Source organism: Festucalex cinctus, chromosome 12 (assembly GCF_051991245.1).
Source record: "Festucalex cinctus isolate MCC-2025b chromosome 12, RoL_Fcin_1.0, whole genome shotgun sequence".
Classification (NCBI taxonomy): Eukaryota; Metazoa; Chordata; class Actinopteri; order Syngnathiformes; family Syngnathidae; genus Festucalex; species Festucalex cinctus.
The window spans coordinates 20143203-20169786 of record NC_135422.1 but is presented as its reverse complement, the minus strand read 5'-3'; the positions used below and the strand labels follow the sequence as shown (position 1 = coordinate 20169786).

The following is a 26584-nucleotide window of genomic DNA, read 5'->3' as shown; positions in this document are numbered from 1 at the left end:
AGTAGTACAAGAGTCGTAGTTTGCCATGAGACATGTAACATATGTATATGTATGTGTAGTATATGTATACTAAGGCTGATTATTATCATTTTTTGGTAAATGATCATGAATAGTAGTGAAGCGTTTTTTTGTTTTTTTTGTTTTTTTTCGTATGACCATATATAGGAAGGTGTTCTTTTTACAGAGTGAGGTGTTTTTTTTGTTTGTTTTTTTTTTGTTTTTTTTTTTCTAAACAACCACCAATTTTTTTATTTTTTTTTAAGGTCCTTGTATAGTAAGGTGTTTTTTTCTTTTAAAACTATTAAATGACCATGTCAAGGCATTTTTTTTTTTTGAACGAACATGTATAATAATGTTTTTTTTTTTTTTTTTTTTTTTAAAAATTGACCATGTATATAGTAAGGTGTTTTTTTTTTTAATGACTAATGACTATAAAGTGTTTTTTAAACAACCATGTCAAATAAGCCATTTTTTTTTAATTACCATGTATAGTATTAGTAAGAGTTTTTTTTTTTTTAGTTTTTTTTTTTAAACGATCATGTACGACATTTTTTTTTTATTACTATGTATAGTAAGGCATTTTTTTTAAACAGCCATGTAATGTAAGGCTTTTTTTTAAGTGACCATGTATAGTAAGGCATTAATTATTATTTTTTCTTTTTAAATGACCATGTGATTAGTAATTTTATTTTTTTGTGACTCACTTAGGAGGATTCAAACTAAAACAAAACAAGTCACTTGAATGAAGCACAATGAATTGGTGATTATTTTATTGAAGATGCAGATGTGCAATTTAAAAATGACATGATTTGATAAAAGTTCAAAGTACTACGTATACTACCAATAGTTGCTGGGGGCCCGTTGCTACGCCACTGCATAAAATATGTATGATTACGTCATCTTGCCTATTGTTGTGAATGAACGTTTGTGCCAAATGTTCCAATTACGAGGACAATCGCCGATGAGAGAGACAGTGATTGGCAGGCGTGTTCCATTGGCCCCGCCCATCCAAGTTGATTGACAGCAAAATTCACAAAGACGCTCATCTGACCTGTTATCCTATTTCCATATTTATTCTTTGAATCAAAACACCAATTTATATTTTTTTGTTTATTTTTTTCAAATTTGACATTTCTGTTTTTGTGTTCAAAGTATTCTTTGGTTGCGTCACGGAACTATGTCCCAGTGAATTGAGGAGTTCCAGTTCTCTGCTAAGGAACTAAAATACTATTAGGCAAAAGTAGTGCTTTGCCACCAGAGAAAGTGAAAGTGAAGCCGATCAGCTAGCGAAAAGCCACAAGTAATTGACACGCTTTCAAAAAGGGTTAGCCACAAGATGGCGCCATTACACATGCCATTGGCTCTATAGTGAAATATACAAACGTTGGCATTGTGTAATGGTGGATTCAAAAAAATAAAGTCTTCAAACAATGCGGGAAAACTGCTTCTGAATCACGAAGGCACTTCGAGCGTTCTCATCGTTCAGTTCTACTTCCTGGCAAAGAACTTCCTGAAGGCGGCCATCTTGGTTTTGCCGTCGTTGGCGACGGGCGTCGTCGCCGGAGGAGGAGGAGCCATCGAAGGAGGCGGGACGTGGCAGTCCACTGCGGCGCCTGTCGATTGACAACATAGCTAACATGGTAGCATGCTAACACCTGTGACCCTCCTTTATTAAGTGAGGACGCAGCTGTTAGCTGGTGGCTAATCTTAGCCGGTCTGACCTTCACTGAGGGTCTCGCCACCCTGACGGTAGCGATGTGTGCTGTAGTACGTGTGGGGGGGCTTGGGGGGCCCCCGACTCACGGAGGACGCTTGCGCCTCCGAGTCCGAACGCTCACGTTCTGACGGCCTGAGAAAAGGGGGGGGAAAAAAATAAAAATACAAAGAAAAAGCAAAAACGGAATTGACGAGACTCAGAATGCGAATGTCGTCAAACGTGCAGGTCGTCACCCCGAGTGGTCCGAGGGCGGGTCCGAAAGGTCAGGGGGGTCTGAGTGGGCGTCGCCATGTGGACTTTGGCTCTGCAGCGTCTTCATCCAAAGTTGCTGGAAGTCCCGAGTGGACGCCGCAAACACAAACTGAGAACCGTCGTCCAGTCTGAACACACGCACAATATGGATGCACATATTACACATGCGCAGAAAAGTTGAAGACTGGTGTCGTGGTTGCGTCGGGTCGTACTGACGTGATGGTGAACGCGTTGCCTTTGCTCCGGAATTGAGCGTTTTCCTTGCAGATGGCGCCCGTCAAGAGGACGGGCGGCCACCTACAGGCACCCTGAGGAACAACGGCGCATGTCAACACACTGTTAGCAACGCCGTCGATAGCCACGCTAAGCTAGTTTGAGTTAGCTTTGATTTTGTTTTGTTCTTTTAAATTTAGTTTTAATTAGTTTTCAGGGTGGTTCTGTTAGTTTTTATTAGTTTTTATTTCATAAATGCTTAGTTTTAGTATAGTTTTAGTTTTAAAAAAAACTGTATTACTTGTGCACAATATTTAATAAACTGTGGTAAAATAAAAAACTAATTTCTTACCTAGTGATGTCATCTTTTGGTGCTTTTCTATTGGCTGCTGCTAGATGACGTCACTTCTGAATGACACACTTTCAAACGTCCTTATTCCGGTTCATATAAAAATAAATCGACTTAAAATCACATTTCAAATCATCCCCAAAGGCTCGTTCATTCAATTAATTGCCAAAAACTAAAACGAAGGACATTTTTCATATAATTATAGTTAATTTTGTAAACATAAAATGTCGTTTCAGCAAGTTTTCGTTTTTTACAAAGCATTTTAGTTTTTATTTTATTTCGTTGTTTTTGGAATTTTAGTTTTGTTTTTTGTTTTTTCGGTTAGTTTTCGTTAACTAGAATAACCTTGCTCAAACCAGGGTTGGCCTTAAAAAAAAATAAAAAAAAAGGGTTAGTGGTTACCAAGGTTAATTTAGTTAACTAAAACTAACAAAAAACTAAAATTCCAAAAAACAATTTTGTTGATAAAATAAAAACAAAAATGCTTTTTAAAAAACAAACTGAAAATACATTTTATGTTTTAAAAAACAAAACAAAACAAAAACAACTAATTATAGCAAAAATGTCCTTTTTTTCCCGTCTTTGGTAATTAATTTAATGCATGAGGCTTTGGGGATGATTATACATGTGATTTGAAGCACATTTATTTTAATATTAACCGGAATAAGGACGTTTGAAAGTGTGTCACACAGAAGTGACGTCATCTCGCAGCAGCCAATAAAAAAGTATCTTCGGATGACGTCGGTCCCATGCTGTTTTTTTTTTAAATATTGTGCACAGGTAATAAATTTTTTAAAAACTAAAACTAATACTGAAACTAAACATTTATTAAATAACTAAAACTAATAAAAACTAAGAACCACCCTCAAAACTAATTAAAACTAACTCCATTTAAAAAACAAAACTCAAAACAAAACTCAAAAATTCCAAAACTATAATAACCCTGGTGGTTACACAGAAACAAAGAAGGCTTATGGTTTCCAATTACGGTTTAGTCAAGAGTTAGGCTTTAAAATGATGGTTTCAAGCAAGAGTTAGTGTTTTGAAATGAAGGTTCCCAGCCTTCCTTTCTACCTGCTTGGCGGCGTCTCGGTCCTCAAACAAAGTCAGCGTGTTGCCTTTCAGCACAGCAAACACCTCCTCCCAGTGGTCCCGCCCCTGGAACACCAGCAGCCAATCACACGTCCAAGGCGGTCAACTAATCAGATATCACATGCATGGCACGCCCTCACCTTGGCTCCGCCTCCTCCACCACGCTTCAATTTGATCTCCAGAATTCCCTCTAGCACGCTGCTCGTTGCCTAGCAACAACATCGCTTGAGTGATGCATCTCCATGGAAACCAAAATGGCACTCAAATCCTGACTCACCTCAGCTTCTTCGTTTTTGTCATCTTCATTGCTTTTCTCTCCTTCAGGAGGCCGCTGAGCAGAATCCAGCAAATCAGTAAGTTGTCCGCCAACTGCTTCCTCTTCCTGAAGGTGTTTTTTGATAGTAGTAGGACCGAGGTGCTCCCTGATTGGCCGAGGGGAGGCAGGTGGGAGGGAAGGCGCCTCCTGGTGGACCAGGACCTCACTGCGGGGTTTCCACGCTGGAGGACACACTCTGGGCTTGGGCGCCAAAGGAGGCTTGACTGAGGGACGAAGAGAGGAGGAGCGAGGAGGTCCAGTGGGTGTCAGGGTAGACGGAACCTGAGGGCTGGCGTTCTCCTCGACCAGCTCCTCCTTAACAGATCTAAAAGTTGGACTGGAGGAGGTTCTGAAGGAGGCACTGGTTTCGGTAACTTGGGAGGAGGACAAACTCTGTGGAGCTTCTAGATCGGACGTCTTCTGGATGGATGAAACTTTTGCCTCCGGGAGCTGCTCCTTGTCAGATGTGACAGTTGGACTGGAGCCGGTCTCACTGACTTTGGACAAAGAGATCCATGAAATTTTAGGATCAGATGGCAACTCTGGTCTTTTCTCGAGATGCTCCTTGTTGTCAGATCTGCTTGTTGGACTATAGGTGCTGATGTCCTCTTCCACCACCTCCTCTTGGTCAGAACTTCTGGACTCACTGGCGGAGGTACTGGTGGAGGTTCTGGAAGATGCTCTGGTCTCACTGACTCGGGAGAAGGCGGAGATCCTCTGAGTTTTTGGATCAGTCGCTTTCTGGGGGGATGAAACACGAGTAGGTGGACTTCTCTCAAAGACTTTCTTGCTGGTGTCCTCCTTCACCAAATCCTCCTGGTCAGAAGTTCCAGATCCACTGGAGGAGTTTGTGGAGGAGTCGCTGGTCTCACTGACTCGAGAGGAGGAAGCGATCCCTGGGCTGTTTTGATCAGATGTCTTTTGGAGGGATGAAACTAAACTTCTTTGCAGGAGCACTTCATGTTCAGATCGGTGAGGTGTTTTGGAAGTGATGTTGTCCCCCTCCAGTGCATACTCCTGGCCAGATGTACGAGGTGGACTGGAGGAGATGCTGGTCTCTCTGACTCGGTAGGAGGAGGGGAGTCTTGGGGTCTTTAGGCCAGTCGCTGTCTGTACGGAAGGAACCCTGCTGGCTGGAGGGGTTTCCTCAAGGAGCTCCTCATGGTTAGAACTGCGAGCTCTTCTGGAGGTGCTGGTGTACTCCCCCATCACTTCCTCTTGGTTAAATCTGCGAGACCAACTGGAGGAGGTCCCAGAGGTCCCATTGACTCTGGAAGTGGAAGAGATACCGACACTTTTTTGATCAGACGTTTTCTGGCTTGATGAAACTCTAGTAGGAGGTCTTGCATCCGTCAACTCCTCCTTGAGAGTCAGAATAGAGGAGGTACTGAAGGCAGAGCTGTAGTCGCTGACTCGGGATGAGGAGGTGATGAGTGGAGAGTTTAGATCAGACACCTTCCTGAGCAATGAGACTTTGGCTGGTGGTCTTCTCTCCTGGGCCTCCTTCTCCGCGTTCCCACGAAGACCGAGCCTCCTTTCGCTCTGGGAAGAGAAAAGTAGCAAGTATAGAAAATAATCGTGATGTTTCTTTCCTGTGATGTTGGGAACCAACCTGGGCGGTCTTCTTCTTTTGGAGGGCGTCAAAGCGTTCACTCTGCGCCACGATCATGGCCTCCAGGTCCTCCTGCCGCTTCAGGAGGTCAACCACGTCCGACACGGAATCCTGGAGGAGGAAGCGGGTGATGTATAAGATGCGGAACAGATGCTGGTGGACTCTGGTTTGGAGACTTACGCCGTAGTGGGCGCTGGTCAGGGAGTCCTCGTAGGAGGTGAGCCAGCGCTCTGCCTGGTCCAGATCCTTCTGGAGGAGCTTGAGCTCCAGGTCCTCCTGGTACATGCAATGTGTCTCTTCCCAGGTTTTCAACACCAAAACCTCAAGATCCTCCAGCTCACGCACACGCTCCTCCACCTTTTGAATTCGGATTTGAAACACAAAAGCAAGTCTTCAAATTGGTTTTAAATTCGGGTTTCAAGTTAGACTGCGACCGACCTCTTTGGCCATGCAGTTTCCGTCCTGCAGGAGGCGTCGACCTTGGCTTTTGACATCCTGAGTTTTGTGGGCGTCCCTCTCCAGGTGGACTCGGAACTCTCTGTGCTTCCTCAGGTTGTGATCCGGTTCGCCGCCGTCGCCGGTCGAAACTTCGCCCCTCACCGCAACTAACATCTCCCTCAGCCACGTCCTGAGTACACATGCACAAAGTTGCAGTTTTTCAAGAAAAACAACTTGCAATCTTCACAAGAATTGATTTTCTTAAGATACCCGTAATCTGATGACAATCCTTTTATTTTTTCTCGCAACCTTTTTGAAGCCGTGCACTACTTCTTGGTGACTGATTAGTGCAAATGGCTACATTTCTGAAATAACAAATGTACTCAAATTACATTTAATCAGTCTCCGGTTCGAGTCCAGGCTCGGACCTTCCTGGGTGGAGTTTGCATGTTCTCCCCGTGCCCGCGTGGGTCTTCTCCGGGTACTCCGGTCTCCTCCCACATTCCAAAGACATGCATGGCAGGTTAATTGGGTTCTCCGAATTGTCCCTAGGTGTGCGCGTGAGTGTGGATGGTTGTTCGTCTCTGTGTGCCCTGCGATTGGCTGGCAACCAGTCCAGGGTGTCCCCCGCCTACTGCCCAGAGCCAGCTGAGATAGGCGCCAGCAGCCCCCGCGACCCTTGTGAGGAATAAGCGGTCAAGAAAATGGATGGATGGATGGATACATTTAATCATAAGTTATTATGATTATTCTATGTTAATTTTAAGGCTGAGAAAAAAATAACTTGGCTAAATCTCCCTCAAAACGGGGGGCAGGGCGAGTACCCAAATAATTGATGGAGTAATCAATTAAAAAGAAAAATGTTGGTGAAACCATAGTTATTATGATTTTTTTTTTTTTTTTTTTTTCTTGAAAACATAAAACGAAAGTTACAACTGTAACTACGGTTCTATGAGTCCCGGACGACCGCCAGAAGGCGGTGCTTTAAGCACTGAATGTTCCTTTCGCGCATGCGCAGTTCGAGTAATGCATACCAAATTAGTCACCTGTGACCCCTGGGTGACCCTAGAAGGGTATAAGTTCCGGTGTCACCCAAGGTTCGTTTCCTACGGAATCTTCTCGCGTGAACACGAGGATTCCGAGCGACAGGACGCCCTGGCGGTCGTCCGGGACTCATAGAACCGTAGTTACAGTTGTAACTTTCGTTCTATTTCGTCCCTCCCGACCGCCAGAAGGCGGTGCTTTAAGCACTGAATGACTAATACCGGCGTAGTCGCGAGGGATCTCAGACACAAACCTCACTGAGAAGCCCTAACAGGACCCAAGATCACGCCAAGCGGATGGGGAGAGGCGACATCCACGCTATAAAACCTGGAGAAGGTGCAAGGCGTCGCCCATGAGGCAGCAGCACAGATATCCTCCAGGGAAACACCCCTCAGGGCTGCCCAAGACGTGGCAACGCTCCTGGTGGAGTGACAGCGCACCCCTGACGGCAGGGGGCGGCCAGACAGCGGGTAGGAATGGTGAATGGCATCCACGACCCAGTGAGACAAGCGCTGCTTGGAGAGAGAGCGGAGCCCTTGGTAGGACCACCATAAACAAAAAGCTGGGCAGACGTACAAATGTCCGCCGTAGCGTCAATGTAACACTGCAAGGCTCTCACCGGACACAAGAGCTCCGGCCTGTCCCCGCCATCAGCAGGAGTGGGTACATAACGTTTAAGCCGTAGAGGCTGGTTAGAACGAGAGCCAGACAACACCTTGGGAATGAAGGCAGTGTTCGGCCACAGAGTGACGCCGGCGCCATCCGGGTGCCATCGCAGGCATTCAGGGCTAACCGATAAAGCGTGTAGGTCGCTGACGCGCTTGGCGGAGGCAACGGTGAGCAAGAGTGCAGTCTTGCGCGACACCCACAGAAGGTCCGCCCCCGCCAGGGGCTCGAAGGGAGGCCTGCACAGGCCGTCCAGCACCAACTGCAGATCCCACGCCGGAACCCGAGGAGCCGGGCGGGGACGAAGACGCAGAGCCCCTCTGAGGAACAAGGACACCAGCTCATGGCGCCCCACGGAGCCGCCATCAGCACCAACATGCCGGGCAGAAATAGCTGCCACATACACCTTCAGAGTCGACTGAGACCTGCCCTTATCCAGGAGGGACTGCAAGAAATCCAGGATGGTGGGGATGGAACACGAAACAGGGTCCACCCCGCGTTCTCCGCACCACGCCACAAACAACTTTCACCTGTTGGCATACTGTAGCCGAGTGGACGGTGCCCTCGCATTAAGAATGGTCCGCGTGACAGACTCTGTACAGCCGGTCAGCAGCGGTTGGGGCCCCTCAGTGGCCAAACACACCAGCGAAGGCGCCGAGGGTCGGGATGCCAAACCCGACCTCCCTGTTGAGACAACAGGTCCTCCCTGTCGGGGAGACGCCACGGCTCGCCGGAGCACAGTTGACGGAGCAGGGGGAACCACGTCCGGGCCGGCCAGAAGGGGGCCACCAGCAATAGCGTGTGCCCCTTCTGAAGAACTCTCTGAAGCGTCAGCAATATCAGAGGGAGCGGCGGAAAGGCGTAGAGAAGGCACTCTGGCCACGGCTGCGCCAGTGCATCCAGACCGAGAGGGCTGGTGGCCTCGCTCAGGGAAAACCAAAGTGGGCAGTGGGTCGAGTCCTTGGAGGCAAAGAGATCGACCTCCGCCGTGCCGAAGCTGCTCCAAATCATGCGCACCACCTCTGGGTGGAGGCGCCACTCTCCCGGAGGAGGACCCCGACGGGAGAGAGAGCCCGCGAGCTGGTTCCGAACCCCGGGCAGATAGGTGGCCCGTAGACTGGCCAGACGGGGAGCAGCCCACCTGAGAAGGTGCTGGGAAGTCTCCAACAGACGGGCGGACCTGATGCCGCCCCGATGGTTTATGTGAAACACGGTCGTGGTGTTGTCCGACCGTATGAGAACATGCCGTCCGCTCAGGTATGGCAAGAAGTGCATGAGTGCCAAGTGCACCGCCCGAAGCTCCAGCACATTGATGTGATCGACCCTGTCGCGCACAGACCAACTTCCCTGAGCCGTCCTGTGCTGCCAGACAGCACCCCAGCCCGTGAGGCTGGCATCCGTGGTGACTGTTTCGCGGCGGGCCGGGACCACACCCAGCGGGACGCCGCTCAATAGAAAAGCCCTCCCCTTCCAAGGTGCCAGGGCGAGGAGGCACCGACGGGACGCCCTGAGCCTCCGGTGGCGGTGTCACTTGGCGTCCAAGTGGAAGCCGTTCAGCCACCTCTGTAGTGGGCGCAGTGTCAGCAGACCCAACGGTGTCGAGGTGCGATGGGGACGTGGAAGTAGGCGTCCTTCATGTCTATAGACGTGAACCACTCCCCCTGGGCGAGCGACTGCAAGACGTCGTTCGTGGTTAGCATGTGGAATGGCAATACCTTGAGATGTTTGTTGAGCCCCCTCAGGTCCAGTATCGGTCGGTATCCACCGGTCTTCTTTGGGACAAGGAATTACGTCGAATAGAAGCCCCCGGGCTGTGCCAGGGGGTCCACGGCCTCGATCGCGTCCTTGGCCAGGAGGGCGGACAGCTCCTGGTCCAGAGCTGAGGCTTTTGCCGGGTCGGCGATGAGAGTCACCCTGACCCGACAGGAAGCAGGAGGCCGGCGTCGGAATTGCAGCTCGTACCCGTGTGTCAAGATGGAGACCACCCATGGGTCCGAGGCACGAGCAGCCCAGTAACTGAGCTGCTGGTGGGAAAAATGTCCGACGGCCGGCCCCAAGGCCTCAGTCCCTGGCCCTCCGGCCCCTAGGGGCCCAAGAGGGACGGCGGGTGGGGCCTGCAGCCCGTGGTTGCCCTGAAGGCAAGCGGGCGGAGGAGCGAAAGTCCTCGGCGGGCCTCTGCGGGGGTCGCCGGGTGCCATAAGCCTCGGCAGGCCAGGGCTGAGGAAAGCGATGAAAAGCAGAGCGTGCCCCAGGCCTACCCTGTTGGGGAGGCAGGGCCCTATTGAGGCTGGAAAGCTGCTTCCTGGTCTCATGAGCCTTAACCGTCCTTTCCAGTGCACCCACAGCGGCAGAACCAAAAAGCTCCCCCGGCTCCACAGGAACACCACGGAGGGCCCTCCTAGAGGCCTCCGACAAGGGGGACTGCGCTAGCCACACCTGGCGGCGCGCCTGCACTAGGAAGGACATGAGTCGGCCGTGTTCCCTAGTCATGAGGGCAAAAGCCTGGAGGGCTGCATCACTGAAGGACACAGCAGCCTCCACGCTGTCCGCTTGCAGAGATGTAGATAGAGCAAGCATGAGGTGAGCCAAAGTGTTCCCAATGCGACCAGCACGTGCACCAGCGCCATAGGCCCGTGTGAGAAGGTCGTCAGTCACACGACATTGGGGTCGAGGACATCGCACAGATGGCCGAAGGGTCTCCTCCGGGGACACAATGAGGGATGCGACAGCTGGCTCCACAGCAGGCATCCGGTCCAAGCCAACACTAGCAGCATCGTGCATCGATGCTAAATCACGGCCATCAGCCGAAGGGCGGGAGAGAGCCCCAGGATCCCTCCAGCAAGCATGCAGTTCCCGCAGATAGTCCTCAGATGCGGGGACAGAAAAGGCCGAGGAAGGGCGCCTGCGCCGGAAGAAAGCGCTCTCAGACGCCGATTGAGCCTGTGGAGGCACCTCCAAATGCAGGAGGTCCAAGGCATTGCGCAGGACAGCCCGTATAGAACCATCCCCCGCCTCACTGGACGAACTCTGAGCGGACGCTGGAGAGTTTGGTCCCAAAACCACAGACCCCGGGTCACGGTCGTCGTCATGAAAAAAGGAAGCCGAAGCTGCCAAGGAAATGGCGTCCTCCTCAGGAGGAAGCACTGGCATGGGCGGGGTGGATGGTCGCGGCATGGGCAGGGCAGGTGGTCCCGGCCCCCCCGTAAGTGTGGGAGGGTGACGGTCCTGCAGAAGAGATCTCACCTCTGCCAGTTCAGCCTGAAGGTGCCCAACCTCCGAAGCGAGTCGTCGCTGCGCCGCCCTTTTCCTGGGGGGGGCATGTACAGCAGAGCACACACCGAGACGTTTCCGGCGCCTCTGTTGGGAGGACGACAGATGACCCAGTGGACTGGGGTCACTGACACCAGGACTGCGGGCCCGGCCATCACCGGCACGGTCAGAAACAAGACACCTCGGGCAGCGATCGTCCAGGACATCGGAGGCCTCAAAGAGGATACCACAGTCCACGCAGCAACGGGAGTCCTCCATTGTGAACACAAAGAGGCCCAAAAGCTGAGGGAAAGGGGCGCGAGCGCCACCTGCACAGCAGACCCACACCGAGCAGCCGACGCGTGGGTCGGGGCAAACAGTAAGCCGGTAAAGCAGCGATAAGCCGAGGGAAGGGGGCGCGAACGCCACCTGCACAGCAGACGCACACCGAGCAGCCGACGGAGGGCGGGGGCAGACAGCCAGTTGTCAATAGTAGCGATAAGCTGAGGGAAGGCGCGCGAACGCCACCTGCGCAGCAGACGCACACGGAGCGGCCGACGGGCGGGAGGGGCAGACAGCAGTCACGAAAGCGTCGACAAGCTGAGAGAAGGGGCGCGAACGCCACCTGCACAGCTGAAGCCAGGTGCGCACCGCAGGCGGGACACGCACAAAAGTAAGTAAGACAAACAATCGAGCGAGAAGCGCGACGCCGTAAGCTGGGAGCGGGGACGCTGACGCTGCCCTCACCAGCAAAGGCACAAAAAGAAAAGCAACAACCAAACGGCAACACCGTCGGAGAAAGCGGCGCTAATAAACCGAGAGAAGCGCTAACGCTGCCAAAGCCAGCGGAGGAAAAAATAGGGTAAACCACGAGCCGTGGTAGCCAGGGCGCTAACGCGAGGCTAGCCACACAAAAACTCAAAACACCGCAGTAAACGCGGAAATTAGACGGCAAAGTAGACAAGTAGTCAATAACCTTACCCCACGGGAGGTTAGAATACACGACCACGTCGGGTCACGAACGAAGGAAAGAAAAACACCGTCGCCGCAGCCTTTGGAGGGCGAACAACGCAGCTCCGACCGATCCGGTCACAAGGCTCCAAGCGGCGCGGTCAAGAGGATAAATACAAATCCCAATTCTTACACTCTTCGAAAATGTGTCGTATGCATACGCCACGCGAGAAGAAAAGAGGAAACGAACCTTGGGTGACACCGGAACTTATACCCTTCTAGGGTCACCCAGGGGTCACAGGTGACTAATTTGGTATGCATTACTCGAACTGCGCATGCGCGAAAGGAACATTCAGTGCTTAAAGCACCGCCTTCTGGCGGTCGGGAGGGACGAAATAGAACTTCATTCTCATAACATGATGATTTGTTTTTACTGTGTCTGTTATTAGTGGGTCCGCAGAAGAAAACCTACATGAGCTCGCCGCAGAGGGACAAAAACTGGTGCACATCCTGGACCTGAGCCAGTTCGGCGCGGCGGCGCTCGGCCTTGTCCTGGACGGCGGCCCAGCACGACCGAAGATCGTCCAGCCTGCGCGTCACGGAACCATCGGAAGCGGCAAAACCGTCACGCAGACCGGCACTCGCCTCCCTCAAGCAGCTCACCTCGCCGGAAATCACAACAAGGTCTCTCTGAAGAACAAAAAAAACAAACAAGGAATGGTGTTTCAAGGGTGGCAAACAGACGTTATGGTTTCAAGTTAATGCGGGTTGCAAACCAGGGATCGAATTTTATATTATGTTTTTAAGTTTTGTTTTCAAGACAAGTTTTGTGAATCTAAACATGGATTCCAAAACAGATTAAAACAAGGGTTATTAAGTTAGGGGTTAGTTGTTGTTTTTTTAAATTAAAAGTAAGAGTTCAAACAAGGGTTGAGGCTTTCAAGCCAAGAGTTAGTTTCTTAAATGAGGACAAGATGCATGATGGGAAACGTTTTTTTTTTTTTCTGTCTTGCAGCTCCAACCCGAAACAACGCACCATAGCATGCTAACAGCCTCTTGTCTTAGCATGTTAGCGTGACACCTCAAATGGCGACTTGGACTCCCCGGTTGCTGACCTCCAGATCCTCGTGCTGCTGCAGGCGGGTCTGGACTGCACGCAGGTCCTGGTCCTGCTCATCTGAGTCCAGCACGGCTTCCTTCTCGGCCATCCAGATCTTCAGCTCGTCTGCATCGTGATGGAATTGGTGGATCTTCCTAGCCAACTGCAGGTTCTGGGTAAGGAGACTTTTTTTTTTTTATGTTGTAACTTGAAGGATGACAGGAAATGTATTCAAACCTTCTGGGCGCTGTCCTGGCTAGCTCGCCATTTTATTTGTATTAATGCAAATGGCATCAAAGTTCCCAGTTGCGGGTGCCTTCATTTACAAGATTTTGAATGGACTGAGGCCCCGTTCACACGAAAGCCTGTTTCAATGTATCCGCACGAGTTTCTTACCATTTGGGCAGTTGGTCCACACAGAGGCTCGGTTTCAGAGCTTGAAAGCGATCACTTTTGGAACTGGGCACGTGTGTAAAGATTTCAAAATGTGCCGCATGCGTTCCAATGTGGACACCATATGCAGGATAGGTGCCACTCCGGTGATGACGTCATTCTCCCGTGACTGCGCACATGCCGCCAGTCTGTCAACAGCAATGGCGGATAGCCGTGTTTTGCGCAACTTCCTAGCTTGTTTTATGCTTTGACAGCAAAATGTTTTGCCTAATGTTGTTGTACTTGAATCACCCGGCATTGTCACTTCTCCTGTGCTGGTCTCACTGATCTGTATATATTACTGGGTATAGCCCATACACGCCTGTGCAAGCCGTTGAAGCGACAGGGCAGCCATCTTATTTCTCCCATCTCGCTAGCAGACTACTGTTTAAACTACTTTGAAGACCCCCTTTTCTTTTATCGCTCAGTTTCTAGACCCCTGTTGTTTCTACTAAGCTGTCTCAAATGTTCCTTAATTTCGATAGTGTAAATATATAGGATCGTATGCTGAGAAACGTTTTTTTGGGAGGAGTAATATGGCGGCATCGCAGCTTCAAAAGTCTTCAGTGGTTCGTCTTGATTCTTCTGATTCTTTTTCTACGGTTTCAGTTAACTCCCTGTGGCAGCGCTACAGCGCCACTACAGACTTGGCATATATAATACAGCCGTTAAACATCCTAGGCGTCTTCTTTTGGACACTTGCATGACTTGAGACGGTTCTGTCTGTACAAGATTTGTTTGAGGAACGAAGCCGCCTTTGCTTCCGGGTAAACAGGGCCTGAATCGTACAATTAAGGGCAAACACGTTTGGGCAGAGGGTTAGAAGAATATGGATGACTTGAGGGGGTTTGTTTGAGAAGCCCTGTCCTCTGGAGTGGGACCGGGTGGTACCTGTTCTCTGCGTCTGATGGCATCATCCAGGTCATCCCACAGCCGACCGAGCTCTTGCTCCCTCCTGCGGGTCCGGCTGTCCTGCTTCAGGACTCTGCTAAGTTGCTGTACTGCAGCCAGTCGACTCCGACCCACAGTGGAGACCTCTGACATTACAAGCTCAAACTTCTTATGGAGAACCTGCGAGAGAATTGTGAGACTCAAGTCTGGTCCAACTCAAGACGCAGGAACATCGGCATCTCCTGATAACCTCAACTTCCTCCAGATCTTGTCCGCAGTCCTTGGAGTCCACCGCCGCCATCCTGGACTCTAGCCACGTTTGGAGTTCTTTGGCCTCGCGGTGGAACACAAACACGCGCAGCTGCTCCTCCAGGGCGGAACGGCGTGACACGCTAAGACGCTTAATTGTCTCGAAGAGATCCATCGTGGACGGAAGACACTCGCTGACTGAGCGGCTGATGGAAGAAGAAGAAAACAAAAACATGAAAACAACAACAAAAAGGACAACGGCATCGGTTGGGACATCGTTTGTGACCTGTTGGGATGTTGAAGGCGCTGCAAAGTTTGTCCTCTGTCCCTCAGCTGGTCCAAGGTGATCTGCTGGTTTTTCATCTTGACATCCACAATGTCCAGACGCCTGAGCAGAGCCTCCGTCGTCTCCTCACAGCGACCGTTCTCGGCGCTCTCTAACGCCCCCTGCTGATCCTCCAGCCACAGCCGCAGCTCACTCACCTAAGTGCAACATTATTTCTTTTTCAACACTTCAGGTCCTTCATGATGTTGTCTTCATGTTTTGATTTCTACATAACCAAAGAATGCTAAGCTATTATTTTGGCATGTTTGTAACAAGGAATAAGAGACCTGACCTCTGCCAGGAAGGCGTGGATGATGATTGCCTCCTGAAGGAGTTTCCCCTTTGCCTCCGCCCCCGTCTTCACGTCATCTTGGACACGCTCGAGCTGGTCCACACGCTCCTGGATGTCACGCGACGCAAAGTGGCGACCTCTGACCTGTTGGCAACCAAGATGTGAGGAACGGTGTATTGAAACAAATCATGATACACCACGCCTCCTTTACCAAGCTATGCCCCGCCTCCAAAACGGCTTGGAGCAATGGGGCGCGGCTGGAGATCTCCTGCACCAGCACCTGGAAAATTTCATTCCAAACTCGTACATGTTGTGACTCAGCAGACTCATAACTTACTTGCTAGATGTTTGCCAAAAGAACTTCAGAAATGTGAAGGTCACGTCATGTGACTTAGTCGGGAGGACATTCCTGACCTGGTGCTTGCGTAGGAGCTGCTGGCTGCCCGTCAGAGAGCCTCCGCATTCAGAGGAGGTGACACTGGGCAGTCGTTGCCTGAGCCAGTCTAGCTCTTCTTCCTGGTCCCGGCTGAACTGGAACAGGAGCTGCCAGGCCTCCAGTGTTTCCCGGCGACTCTGCAGCGGCTGTGACAGGCTGTTGTACCTGCGCAAAACACACATGATTCACCAAGCAAGTCTAAATCCGCGCATGGGGAGGACTCGAACCATGTGTCCAACCTGTGGATGGTGTTGGTCACTCGGTTCTGCAGTTCTTCTGCCCGGAAGTTGCCCTGCGAGTGGAAGTTCTCCACCGTCTCAACCAGACTCTGCGGAGGGGTAAAAATGTGGAGTCATCAAATTTTGCTGCCAAGCTTCATCCACATGCAATAACAACAACAGAAATAGTCTAGTATATGTATTGTTTTTTTTTGTAGCATTTGGACAAAATCTTGACGATGAAGAAGAGTTCACCTTTGAAGGATTCCTAGAAATGAGCAAATTGACCATTAAATGGCTGCTTTAAATCAAAGTTGCAAATATACTGTCAATTGGCTGTGTTGTTGAGATTTTGTGGGTCCACTCAATGTCAAAAAAAGAAAAAAATCCAAGAGGTCCAACCAAGAGCCATCAATTTTTGCTACCATGCTGCACGCACAACAATTGGTGAAAACTAAAATCCTTGGCAATTTAACGTCGCGTCTCCTATATGTGGGTCAAAACCAGACGACTTGTAGAACAAGTTTGTTTTTTTAAAGACACCTGGAGAAATGAATGCTACAAAAGGTACATGAAGCCAAGTGAATGAAGGAAAACAGACAAGACCTGCAGGCTCGGACGAATAACGTCGACGTGGTCTTCAAGGTCCTGCAGGGTCTTGAGGAGCCTGTTGACTGACGGCAGGTCAGTCCCGCAGTCATTATTGGATATGTCACTCTCCACTGAGTCCACTAAATAGTCCAGGTCATCCAGGGAGCGCTGGAACTGCAGAGCCTGAAAAGGAAGCAATGGGTGGCTTAGTTATGATTCGGTTTTTGGTTCACGTGCAGTTGGCTGTTTTTTACGTTCCAGAAATGGCTGAAATCCCATCGACGACTATTTCTTTGTTGCACAATGTTAGTACCTGGTAGGCCTCCTGTAGTCGTTTTTTCTTCTTCTCGCAGTTCCTCACCAAAGTGGCCCAGGCTTCAGTCGTCTCCTTGAGTCGAGGTCTCACCTCGGCTTCAAAATAACAAGCAGCACCCATCTGTTTGTCTGGTCTCACTTTGGCCTCAGCAGTCAGCAGTTTTTCTGCTTCCTGAAAGAAAAAGACGCAAGACTTCACAAGACACTTCTGCCGTTCCTCAAAGCGAGTGGAAGTAATCCATGAACAGACCTCAGTGAGAGCGTCCACTCTATAGTGGTTGGCGAGGATTTCTGCTTGGAAACTTTGATGTTTCAACACTTTTGCCTGAAGGTTGGTCGGTTCCCTCCATATCTCATCAGAGGCCAATACGTTCCGTTCACTCAGCCATGCACACAGCTAAACGACACACACGCAAATGGACACAGATCAGACAACACTACAGTCCTCTAGAGTCCACCCACTAGAGTGGAGAATAGTCCACCAGAGTTTAGTTCATTAGAGTTCACTTCAGTCTGGTTAAGTCCTGCAGACTCCAATAGAGTCTGATCAAGGCAATTAGGGTAGACTCAAGTCCAATAAAATCCTTTATATTCCGTTAGGGTCCACTAAAATCTGTTCACTTCCAGTTTAACCTTGCAGAATCCAATACACTGGGGTCAGCTCTGCTAGATCCACTTAGTCCTAGTCCTGTAGGGTCCTGTCATTTCTGTCCACTACCATATGGTCAGGTTCTGTAGAGTCCACTACCATCTGGTGGCGTTCAGTATCTACCTGGTAACTGTTGGATAAAAATTGCTGTAGTTGCAAGGATTGGTCCAGATCTTCATGACGAGACCTGCTCTGCTTTTGGAGCTGACTCCACCTACATGCAGATGGACACATGCGATGGGGGCATCTTGTTGGAATACCTGAAATCAACTGGTTCTGGATAGTTACCGAGCAATGAGTGCTTTGCTCTTCATTCTGATGTTGTCAGAATCAAAGTGTTTCTGCTGGATCATCTTCTGGGCCAGTTGCTCCAACTGGTCCACTTGAACCAGCTGAGCGTCCAGAGCCTCCTCAAATTGGACATGGTTCCTCTTCAGGGTCTCTACCTCAGACACCGAGCTCTACAAACACACCAGAACTTCTTCAGGATCAGGACCACCTTGTAGACCACCAGTTAAAGTTGCGGTTGGCATCCATGTTACCCCGAGATCCTGATTGGCCAGCACGGCTTCCTTATTACTGATCCAACTCTCACATTGTTCCACCGAGGCCAGGAAGACCTGCAGAGATCATGAACCAGTCAGGTCAGAATGCTGAAATATCCACTTAGCTCTTGTTCGGCCAGCTGTACATCGAAGAACGCAAGAACTCAACGCAACCCCGCAATCGTGATCAACTTAAGAGTTGGTGACTGGCCCTTGCACATCTACCGACTGGCTGCAACACAAAAACTGTGACTGCTGATGTTCTTATCGGGGGGACATCTTGAGGTACCACATACAGTATAATGTATTATTTGACCAAACCACAAGCTGCTTGCTGTGATTTTCAAGTCAAAAGCAGATTTGCCCTGGCTGATGCCACTTTATTGAAGTAATACAAAGAGAGGAACTGGTGTATGAAGGCCTTACGTATAAACTAGACCTGAGACTAACCTGAAGGTTACGAGCCTGCTCCAATCTTGTGCTACGATCCTGCCAGGCTCGGTCCAGTCCATCTTTGGCATCATCCAACTTCTTCAGAGCCTTCCGAATCTCTACCTGACAACTGTGGCCAGACCGGATCAAAGTGATCCCAAAGTCGTGGACGGAGGTGATGCGCTCAGCCCGGGTATCCATCTCCAGGAACATTCTGAACCTTTACTCTAATTCTGAAAGACCCAGAAGCTGGACTTTGTTTGCCTTCCGGTCCTGATGCTCCGCAAGGAGCCAGTCAGCCTCAGCTCGGGTCCGAGGAAGACCTTTCTCGTCCAGCTCACTGCTTTGTTTAAGTGTCCAATCCAGTAGGAGGCGCTGGTTTGCTTTGAAGAGCTGAAGCTGATGAGCCTCCTGAAGCTGGTCCTTCCTGATATATACATCCACTAAGCAACATTGCAGGAACAGGAACAAGAGGGCCACAGTCTCACCTGTGCTTGACCTCCTTGTCCAGCAACTCCAGAGTCTTGTGAAGCTCCTTCTGCTTGTCTTGCAGCATCTGGCTCATCACCGGCTTGAATTTTAGGTGGTTGCGGACGTCCTTCTCTAGGACCTACATGGGAAACACGTGTTCTCACTTCCTGTTAGCATCACCATCTCATCACAATCCTAAGCGCACCTTGGACTTCTCCTGGATCACCCTACACTCTCTCTGTGTTTCCTCATGGCGTCTGATCAGGTTCTCTACGCTCTCCACGTCCACTCCATAGTCCTGGTCCAGCAGAGGCAGCATCTGCAGACATGAAGATTAGATAAAGAGACTACTGGAGACTATCACCTTATCTTTGGGACTAAACGTTCACTTGACTATGCTCATGAGACTACTAACTTTTCTTTGGATGAAAATCTACTCTCAAGACTTTTTATAGGGAGTGCATTGTTCTCCCTGAAATAAACCCTTCACTTAGAACGAGAACCTTATCATGCGACCAGAATCTTCTCTGGGGCTTTCTGTTTGCTGTAACTCAGACATGGAAATGCCTCCCCCAACCAGACCAGAACTTGAAAATCTTTTACATGTAGACTAAGAATGAGTTCACCAACTGACCTTCTCACTGGCTCGCTCTCGAACCTCCTCAAGTTCTCTGATGAGTGCGTGGACCACCAGAGCCCCTTCCAGTTTCTTCTTGTAGGCACTCAGGTCCACGTGGAACTGGCTCCACCTAAATGAGGGACAGGAAATAGTTTGGTGTTTGAGTGACAGGCCACTGGGTCCACACCGGTGAGAGGGACTACATAGGGATACCTTTGGTTATGCCTTTCATTACTTCTCTGACCGTCAACCACAGTTTACAGTACGTTACATTGTTCATGCCAATTGATACTGGTCATTTGCCGGTTAATTTCCACTGCGACAGTTTCCATTTGACTACCATTAAAAGCCAAGAATTCACTCCTTCTTTGAGCACTAGTTTTTACTTAATCACCGCTAGCTCCCAAGCAGCTAGCCTATCCGGGCTAATAGCACACTCCAGCAAAACTCGGGTAAAGTGACTCAAGTGACAGTGTATCCAAAGCTCAATCCTATCTCCAATTTTGATCCGCAACACAAAGAAAAAAAACGGATCAAGAGACAGCTCAGAGTTTAAATAAAATCCCAAAGTCAAGGTAGCACTCTACCTTTCATTAAGTTGCCGTCTCCTCCGTCTGATGGTCTGTAGTTCATCTGTGCTCTGCCGCTTCTCCAGCCGAGCTGCCAACTGGTCCATGGCCGTAATGTGAGCATCATCCACCGTCACTCCCTAGGAATCCAACAGGATCATTCAATTTCACCATCATCTAGATCAGCAAGGGCGTTCAGGGACCTGATACAAACGGGGATTCCTCACCCCGCCTCCTCTTCCGCGGAACTCTCCGAGTTTCTTTAGAAGCTCAAGACCGTGTTCGTAGTCCTTCCCCACGTCTCCTACGTTGATCATGACTTCCTAATGGACGGGGATCACATGCGAAACAAGCTGAGCTAGACGTTCTCAAACTTTTTGGTGTCCAATTTTTCCAAGAAGCCTGTTATAATCAGTCTTGACAACTTCTGATGTGCTCACTTTATGTAACAACTTTTCCAAATGTTCTTTCATGTTGTTCCGGCCTCAAGGTTCACAATTTATACAGTAATTATAAACATGTTATAAAATATATATTTTTTTTTTAAAACTGTCACAAAAACTGTAACATTGTGTCCACGCTGTGTTTCGTCCGAATATAACCGTACTAATGTTATGGTTTGCTTCTTGAATAAAGATAACAAGACAATCACAATTTCTCAAGAAATTGCACGCAAAGCACACAGTTTCTCACCTTCTGTCGGATCCAGGCCTCCACCTCCTCCACCTTCTGCAGGAACTCCAGGAAGTCTCGACTGTCCTCCAGAACTTTCCCTCTCTTGGCCACCGCCGCCTTGAGCTGGTCCCAGTGGCGCTCCAGTGCCTGGGCGTTCCTCCTCGCCTCGTTGAAGTTCGGGTGGTGGAGGGAGACCAGTTTCTCCTCTGCCTGGAGGAAAGACATGTGAAGACCACCGGCCAATCTGGTTCCACATCATTTAGGGGTCTCACCTGCCGCACATCTCTGATGACCTGCTCGTGCGCAAGGATCTCGGCCTCAAACACCTGATGCTTTTGAAGCAGTTTCATCTTGGTCTGCAGGTTGCTGAGGTCAGCTTTGGCATCCTCGGAATGTTTGAGCATGCGCTCGCTCACCCACTCCTCTGCCTGGAGGACCAAAACCGGTGAGAAAGGGGCGGGGTCACCTTTGAGTTTGACACCCTTGGTCTATCTGCCGTTATTGATGCGATTGGTGGCCTTGTTACCTCGACAACATCTCGATTGAAGATGCACATCAGCCAGGAAAGCTCCAGCTCCTCCCTGCGCTTGACAGATAGCTCTTTGATCCTATCACCTCGCTGAAGGAGGGCTTTCAGTCGGTTTTGGGCCCGCCCGCTCTTTTCTGTACCGTTCATCTGATTGAGGCGAGCTGCGAGGTCCTTCAGGCACAACATCTGCACCCACCAGGGGGAGTTCAGACTTGATGGTGATCGACTTGTGTGGTGAACGACGTCACATGAGAGCAAACCTTGTCCTGTTGAGACGTGAGAAATTTCTCAAAAGCTTCGTGATGTTTGATGAGAGCTTCCGTCTCGTCAACAGTTTTTCCCAGAATGCTGCTCTTCAACACCACCTACGGGGACAGAGTAAAAACCACAAGTCAGAAGCAACTGCTACAGTAGAACCTTCACTTGGGGCAAGAGCATTCTCTTTTAACCGGAATCTTATTTCGGGACTACAACGCTCACTTGGACCTAAACCAATGTCTTGGGACTACAAAGTTCTTTCGGAACTAGAACCTTAACTCAAGTTCATTCAGTTAGAACAAGACCATTCTCTCTGGACTAGTACAATACCACTTCACTTGGTATGGGAACCTTCTCTTGGAACTAAATGGACTGGATTGCTTTGTATAGCGCTTTTAACACCACCATATGGTGCCCAAAGCGCTTTATAATTGAAGCCTCACATTCACCCATTCACATACACCATCGGTCGGCTGCTGCCATGCAAGACCACTGGGAGCCAATTGGGGTCCGGTGTCTTGGTCAAGGACACTTCGACATGGTCACCAGGAGTGAGGATTGAACCCACAACCTCACGGCTTTGAGACGACCACTCTACCACTGAGCCATGCATCTCTAGAACCCCTTTTTCCCGGACTAGAACCTTCCATTGGGTCGGAAACCTCTGGTAGCTAGAATCTTTTCTCGTAGCTCACATCTGGAGGTTCCTGTTGTGCTGCAACTCAGGACCTGGAACCGTTTCCCGGACCGCCAGAAGACTACACAATCTTTAGGCATGTTTAAAAAAAACAAAAACACTTTTAGATCTTCCTTTTGAAACGGGCTTTTTGCAAATTGATGTCCATTTCTATTGTTGATTTTGCAGCTTTTATGTGAGATTTTCCTTACAAATGAGTTCGTGCTTTATAATTTAGGCTCTCTGCACCTCATATGAGGTACAGGTCTTGTCCATGTTGCTGACGTCTCTGTCGAAGATCTGCTCCAGGTGGACCTTCTCCAGCCAACTTTGCTTGTGGCTCCACTGGTCCTGGAGCTTTTCCCGCTCGGCCTGCAGGGCGTCCAGTTTCTGCAGCACCTACCAGGACACACACAATGCCGCAGAAACACATCCATGATGCATTGTTTAGTTTTAATCCAATGAGATCTAATTTTGGGTGTAAAACAGTTGTTACACCTCCAACAGAGCATGACTGAGGCAACGTCACTCATCATACCACTTTTCCACATCCAATATGGTGGTGAAGTTGAAGTACGATTCAGCGGTGACAAGGCGGTGACTATTGTATACATTATGTCTAATCCCTCACCAGGTTTCGGTTGCATGTGTCCTGCTGCTGTAGCTGCTCCCCCATGTCCATAGCCTGCTGGTACACTTCCTGCCGAGCCTCCAGCTCGGCCCACAGCTGCTGGTGCAGCGCCATCTGGAGGTCGGCCGTTGCCACGTCACTGATGCGCTCCTTGGCGGCCATTATGCCCGTCAGCTGACCGCACCATAGCAGGTAGTCCTGGACCTGGAAGGTGAATGCCATGGTTAGCACTCTGGCTGGGAGCTCAAACTTTCATACATCTGATACCAACTTGTTCCAATAGCAGAAGGAAATCTGTTGCCACTTACTGCCCACAAACTCGGGGTGGCTATCAATTAGCTTTAAGGAACAGCTTCATTATAGGAGTACAAAAGTGTGCCTTTATTCTGCAGCAAAGACCTAAAAGTTGTCAGACCTCAGTAGTAGACTAGAATCCCGTCTCAGGACGAGAATCTCCCCAAGACTTTTCTCTTGGGACTGGAATGTTCTTTTTTTGGACTGGAATTTTCTTAGAGGACAAGAACCTTCTTTTGGGAGGAGACCATTCTCTTGGGAATATAATCTTCTTTCAAGACTCGAACTACCTATTGAAATGAGAATCTGCGACTTGCAGCAGTGATATAAGCTTGGTCCAGAACGAAATTCAAAACACTAGAAGTATTGTATTGTGCATGGAAACACGATTGGTTCAGCACCTGTATCGTTGACCCGAGTTCACACCCAGTCATTTCTCCATCAGCCTCATCCTCACCGTGTTTAGGAACAAATGCCGCTGGCACGCTAGCGTTAGCACCAGCTCCCGTTCCTCGGCGTGGAGCCGTAGCTCTTCCCACTGTTCCACCACTTCCCTTTGTACTTCCAGTAGGCGACGCTTCATCAGTGACGAGCTGAGGTCTAAGATGGCGTCCACCGCGTCCAGTTGCTCCTGAAGCTGAAAAGCAGCAAGACATTAGCAGCCAAGTCCATTTTTAGATTTTCTATTGTGCTTATTCTTGTTGTGGTCATGTTAGCTAGCTGGAATCGACTGTTCAACACGTCACACCTATGCACCGTATCTCGGTCTTCAAAGAAGCGAATATTTTATTGAAAAATGTGGGAAGAAATACCACCCAGTAATGGCAGGATCTCATTCAAAAACCACACAGGAAGACCTGAACCAGGAGTCGAACCCACAAGCTCAAAACTGTGAGGCAGACGTGTTTAGCGCCAATTTTGCATGTCTTTTGCTATAAAATTAAGTTTGTCTGCCAACCTGCTGTTCGGCAGCTGCAAGTTCCTGGATGAGAGTCTGGTGTCTTCTGAATTGTGACATGACTCCTCGCCAATCCTTGGCCACGTCGTCCGGGATGCTCTTCTGCCGCTCCTACACGCACAAATTACAACTATTTGTATCAGGTTTTTGAGTACTTATATCTCTGACATCTTGCTTGTACTCCCGATGTAACAGATAGCTTTACTTTGTCAAAACAGACTTGTGACTTTTTTCAACCAGTGAGGATGACGACACAATGTAAAAAAAGACGTTAATAGTTAGTGAGTGGAGAATTTTCCTGCCGGGGGAATTTTATAGACTTTTCAAGTCTCTGCACATACACAGCCACCTCAGCGTGTACCTGGATAAGTGTCAAAGCGTCACACAGTTCCTGATGAAGTCGGTGGCATTGCTCCGCTTCCTGCAGCTGCTTCTCACGTTCCTTGGCCACGTCTTTCAGGTCCTCCCAGCATGCACTGCACGGACAGATAGCACCGATGCACGGGGGGTGTGACCCCCATTAAGTGGCGAGCGCTAAAGCGTCACACAAGCGTACCGGAGCTTCTGTAGCTTTTCCCCCACGGCGGCGCTCTGCGGGTGTTTGCTGGTGATGAGTCGAGCCGCCAGGTCGCCGCATGAGTCCAGGCGCTCCTCGGCCAAGTCCAGCTGCTTTAGAAATGCGTCAAACTTCCTCAGGAGCATCTGCAATAATATCAGAGCGGTGTCACCTTTTGCAGGAAGTCAGTAATAGATGCCCGCCTAAAAAAGTGTAAAGTGTTTTGACATAGTTCCTCGGCATCAATACAGGTTATTTGGTGCGGTCTTGTGGCTTCTTAGGGCCTTTCTGTAAAGAAAAAAAACACCTGAGTCACCTGAACATGTTGATAGTCAACGCCCAGATCGTGTCCTTGCGCCGTCTTCTTCTGCTGCTGCATCCACTCGTGCAACTCGATGGCCTCTTGCGTGAACTCGTGCAGTTGTAGAACTTCCCTCAACCTTTGAAGTCTGGCGCAAAAAGGAGGGAATTGGCTAGGGTTGTTGGTGACATCACAGGCCATGTGACTCATCGGCGGCTCACCTGAGCGCAGCACGCTGCTGCAGCTGCAGCTTCAGGCTTTGCAAGCGACCCACAGGTGTGTGCAGCTCCTGCAAGTCCCAGTTAAGGAGCGCCTGTTCTACTTGGTCCTCCAACTGTTCCACCTCCGCCTGAAGAACCTCCAGCTGGGCCTGGAGAACCTGCGACCATGGAACACATTTTTACTTGACAGGACTACAAGTGTAACTTTAGTCAGTGCATCTCTCGTCCTTCTCTAGTCTACCAGTTTCCTCAAAAGCCCCTTTAGCCCCCCTCTAGTAGTGTCTAGTCATCCACCACGGACCACCTTTAGACTTTCTCTAGTCCTCTAGTTTCTGTGAGACCCTGAATGGTTCTTCTTTTGTCCTGCTGAAGTCGTCCACCCCTACTCCCCTAGTTTTCGTCTCGTCTGTCTCTGGTCCCACTTTTTTCTTTCACTCATCCAAATCCAGTTCCCTTGAGTCCCCTCTCTGATCCTCCACTCTTGTAGGCCTCCACCCGTATCCTTTGGTGAAGTGATGTGGTGAGCGGCGAGAGGGCACATTTACACATCACATGACAACTTGTGCTGCTGAAGTCATCCTCCAGCCCCACTCAGTAATTGTCGAGTCCCCCAATAGTTTTTTTCTAGTCATACAGCATCCTCTTCCGAGTTTACCCTTCATGTTGTTCTGGTACACCTCTATAGGAAGGTCAGACAACCTGTTGCTTGCTGAGGAGAGTCTGCGTAGCCAGATAATCCTTGCCCAAGTCGTCCAAGTCCAGAAGGTCCAAAGTCTCTGTGAGCCGGACTTCCAGCTCAGAGCAGTCCAGCAGCAACTGTGTCACAAAAGAGACCAGACAGGTTCAGAATCAGGCGGAGGATTTCCTCTTTCACTTCCTTTGTATCACCTGCGCTCTCGTGATGGCCTGGCTCAGGTGAGCTGTCCGGCGGCTGCACGCCGCCTCTAGTTCCTCCCATTTGTCACTCAGTTGTCTGCAGCTGGAATAAGAAGAGGAGGAGGAGCTGTAAATATCATGAAGTCCTTCATGCGAAGATGACTGCGAAGATGAGGCGATGATGACTCACCTTTCAAGAACTTCTTCTGTGTGTGATTGGCTGGTCTTGGCCAAGCTCCGCCCCTTCTTAAGAATGTGGTTGAGGTGCTGAGAGTGCGCAGTGACCTCTGCTTGAAGCTCCTACATAAGCAGAAAAGCCCACAGTGAAAGAAAAGATATAGATGTCGTTCTCCACTCATCCTCCTTGTGCTCTTTTACTTCCTCTGTAGTCCCCCTCTCGTCCTATTCAAGTCGTGTCCAAGTCCCCCTCCAGCCCTCCTCTCATTCTCTTCTATTCCTCTTCAAATACTCACGAGTCCCCCTCTAGACTCCTCTATAGCTCCCTCAAATTCCTACCCACAAATTCTGCTCTTTTTCTCTCAAGTCCTCCTCCAAGCTTCTTACTTCAGTTACCCTC

At 49.6% G+C, this 26584-nt stretch overlaps 1 protein-coding gene across 1 annotated transcript in view; it reads right to left on the bottom strand.

The window, feature by feature from the left end:
• Positions 1 to 776: 776 nt before the first annotated feature.
• Positions 777 to 26584, bottom strand: part of sptbn5 (spectrin, beta, non-erythrocytic 5) — a 48686-nt gene continuing 22878 nt past the window's right edge. The window contains 46 exon segments of the mRNA XM_077538293.1: positions 777 to 1613; positions 1722 to 1849; positions 1951 to 2097; positions 2186 to 2277; positions 3606 to 3689; positions 3764 to 3832; positions 3901 to 5481; positions 5552 to 5662; positions 5732 to 5908; positions 5990 to 6179; positions 12372 to 12589; positions 13015 to 13170; positions 14322 to 14501; positions 14572 to 14776; positions 14857 to 15053; positions 15188 to 15331; positions 15399 to 15467; positions 15602 to 15788; positions 15863 to 15951; positions 16448 to 16615; positions 16746 to 16919; positions 16998 to 17144; positions 17520 to 17610; positions 17685 to 17857; positions 17939 to 18016; positions 18392 to 18800; positions 18862 to 18983; positions 19050 to 19163; positions 19479 to 19593; positions 20051 to 20172; positions 20260 to 20355; positions 20726 to 20917; positions 20980 to 21135; positions 21234 to 21422; positions 21497 to 21601; positions 22420 to 22569; positions 22802 to 23005; positions 23553 to 23732; positions 24054 to 24164; positions 24415 to 24529; positions 24610 to 24755; positions 24926 to 25058; positions 25132 to 25289; positions 25831 to 25947; positions 26020 to 26110; positions 26198 to 26307. Coding sequence (XP_077394419.1) covers positions 1489 to 1613; positions 1722 to 1849; positions 1951 to 2097; positions 2186 to 2277; positions 3606 to 3689; positions 3764 to 3832; positions 3901 to 5481; positions 5552 to 5662; positions 5732 to 5908; positions 5990 to 6179; positions 12372 to 12589; positions 13015 to 13170; positions 14322 to 14501; positions 14572 to 14776; positions 14857 to 15053; positions 15188 to 15331; positions 15399 to 15467; positions 15602 to 15788; positions 15863 to 15951; positions 16448 to 16615; positions 16746 to 16919; positions 16998 to 17144; positions 17520 to 17610; positions 17685 to 17857; positions 17939 to 18016; positions 18392 to 18800; positions 18862 to 18983; positions 19050 to 19163; positions 19479 to 19593; positions 20051 to 20172; positions 20260 to 20355; positions 20726 to 20917; positions 20980 to 21135; positions 21234 to 21422; positions 21497 to 21601; positions 22420 to 22569; positions 22802 to 23005; positions 23553 to 23732; positions 24054 to 24164; positions 24415 to 24529; positions 24610 to 24755; positions 24926 to 25058; positions 25132 to 25289; positions 25831 to 25947; positions 26020 to 26110; positions 26198 to 26307 — 8115 coding nt within the window. The 3' untranslated portion in view covers positions 777 to 1488.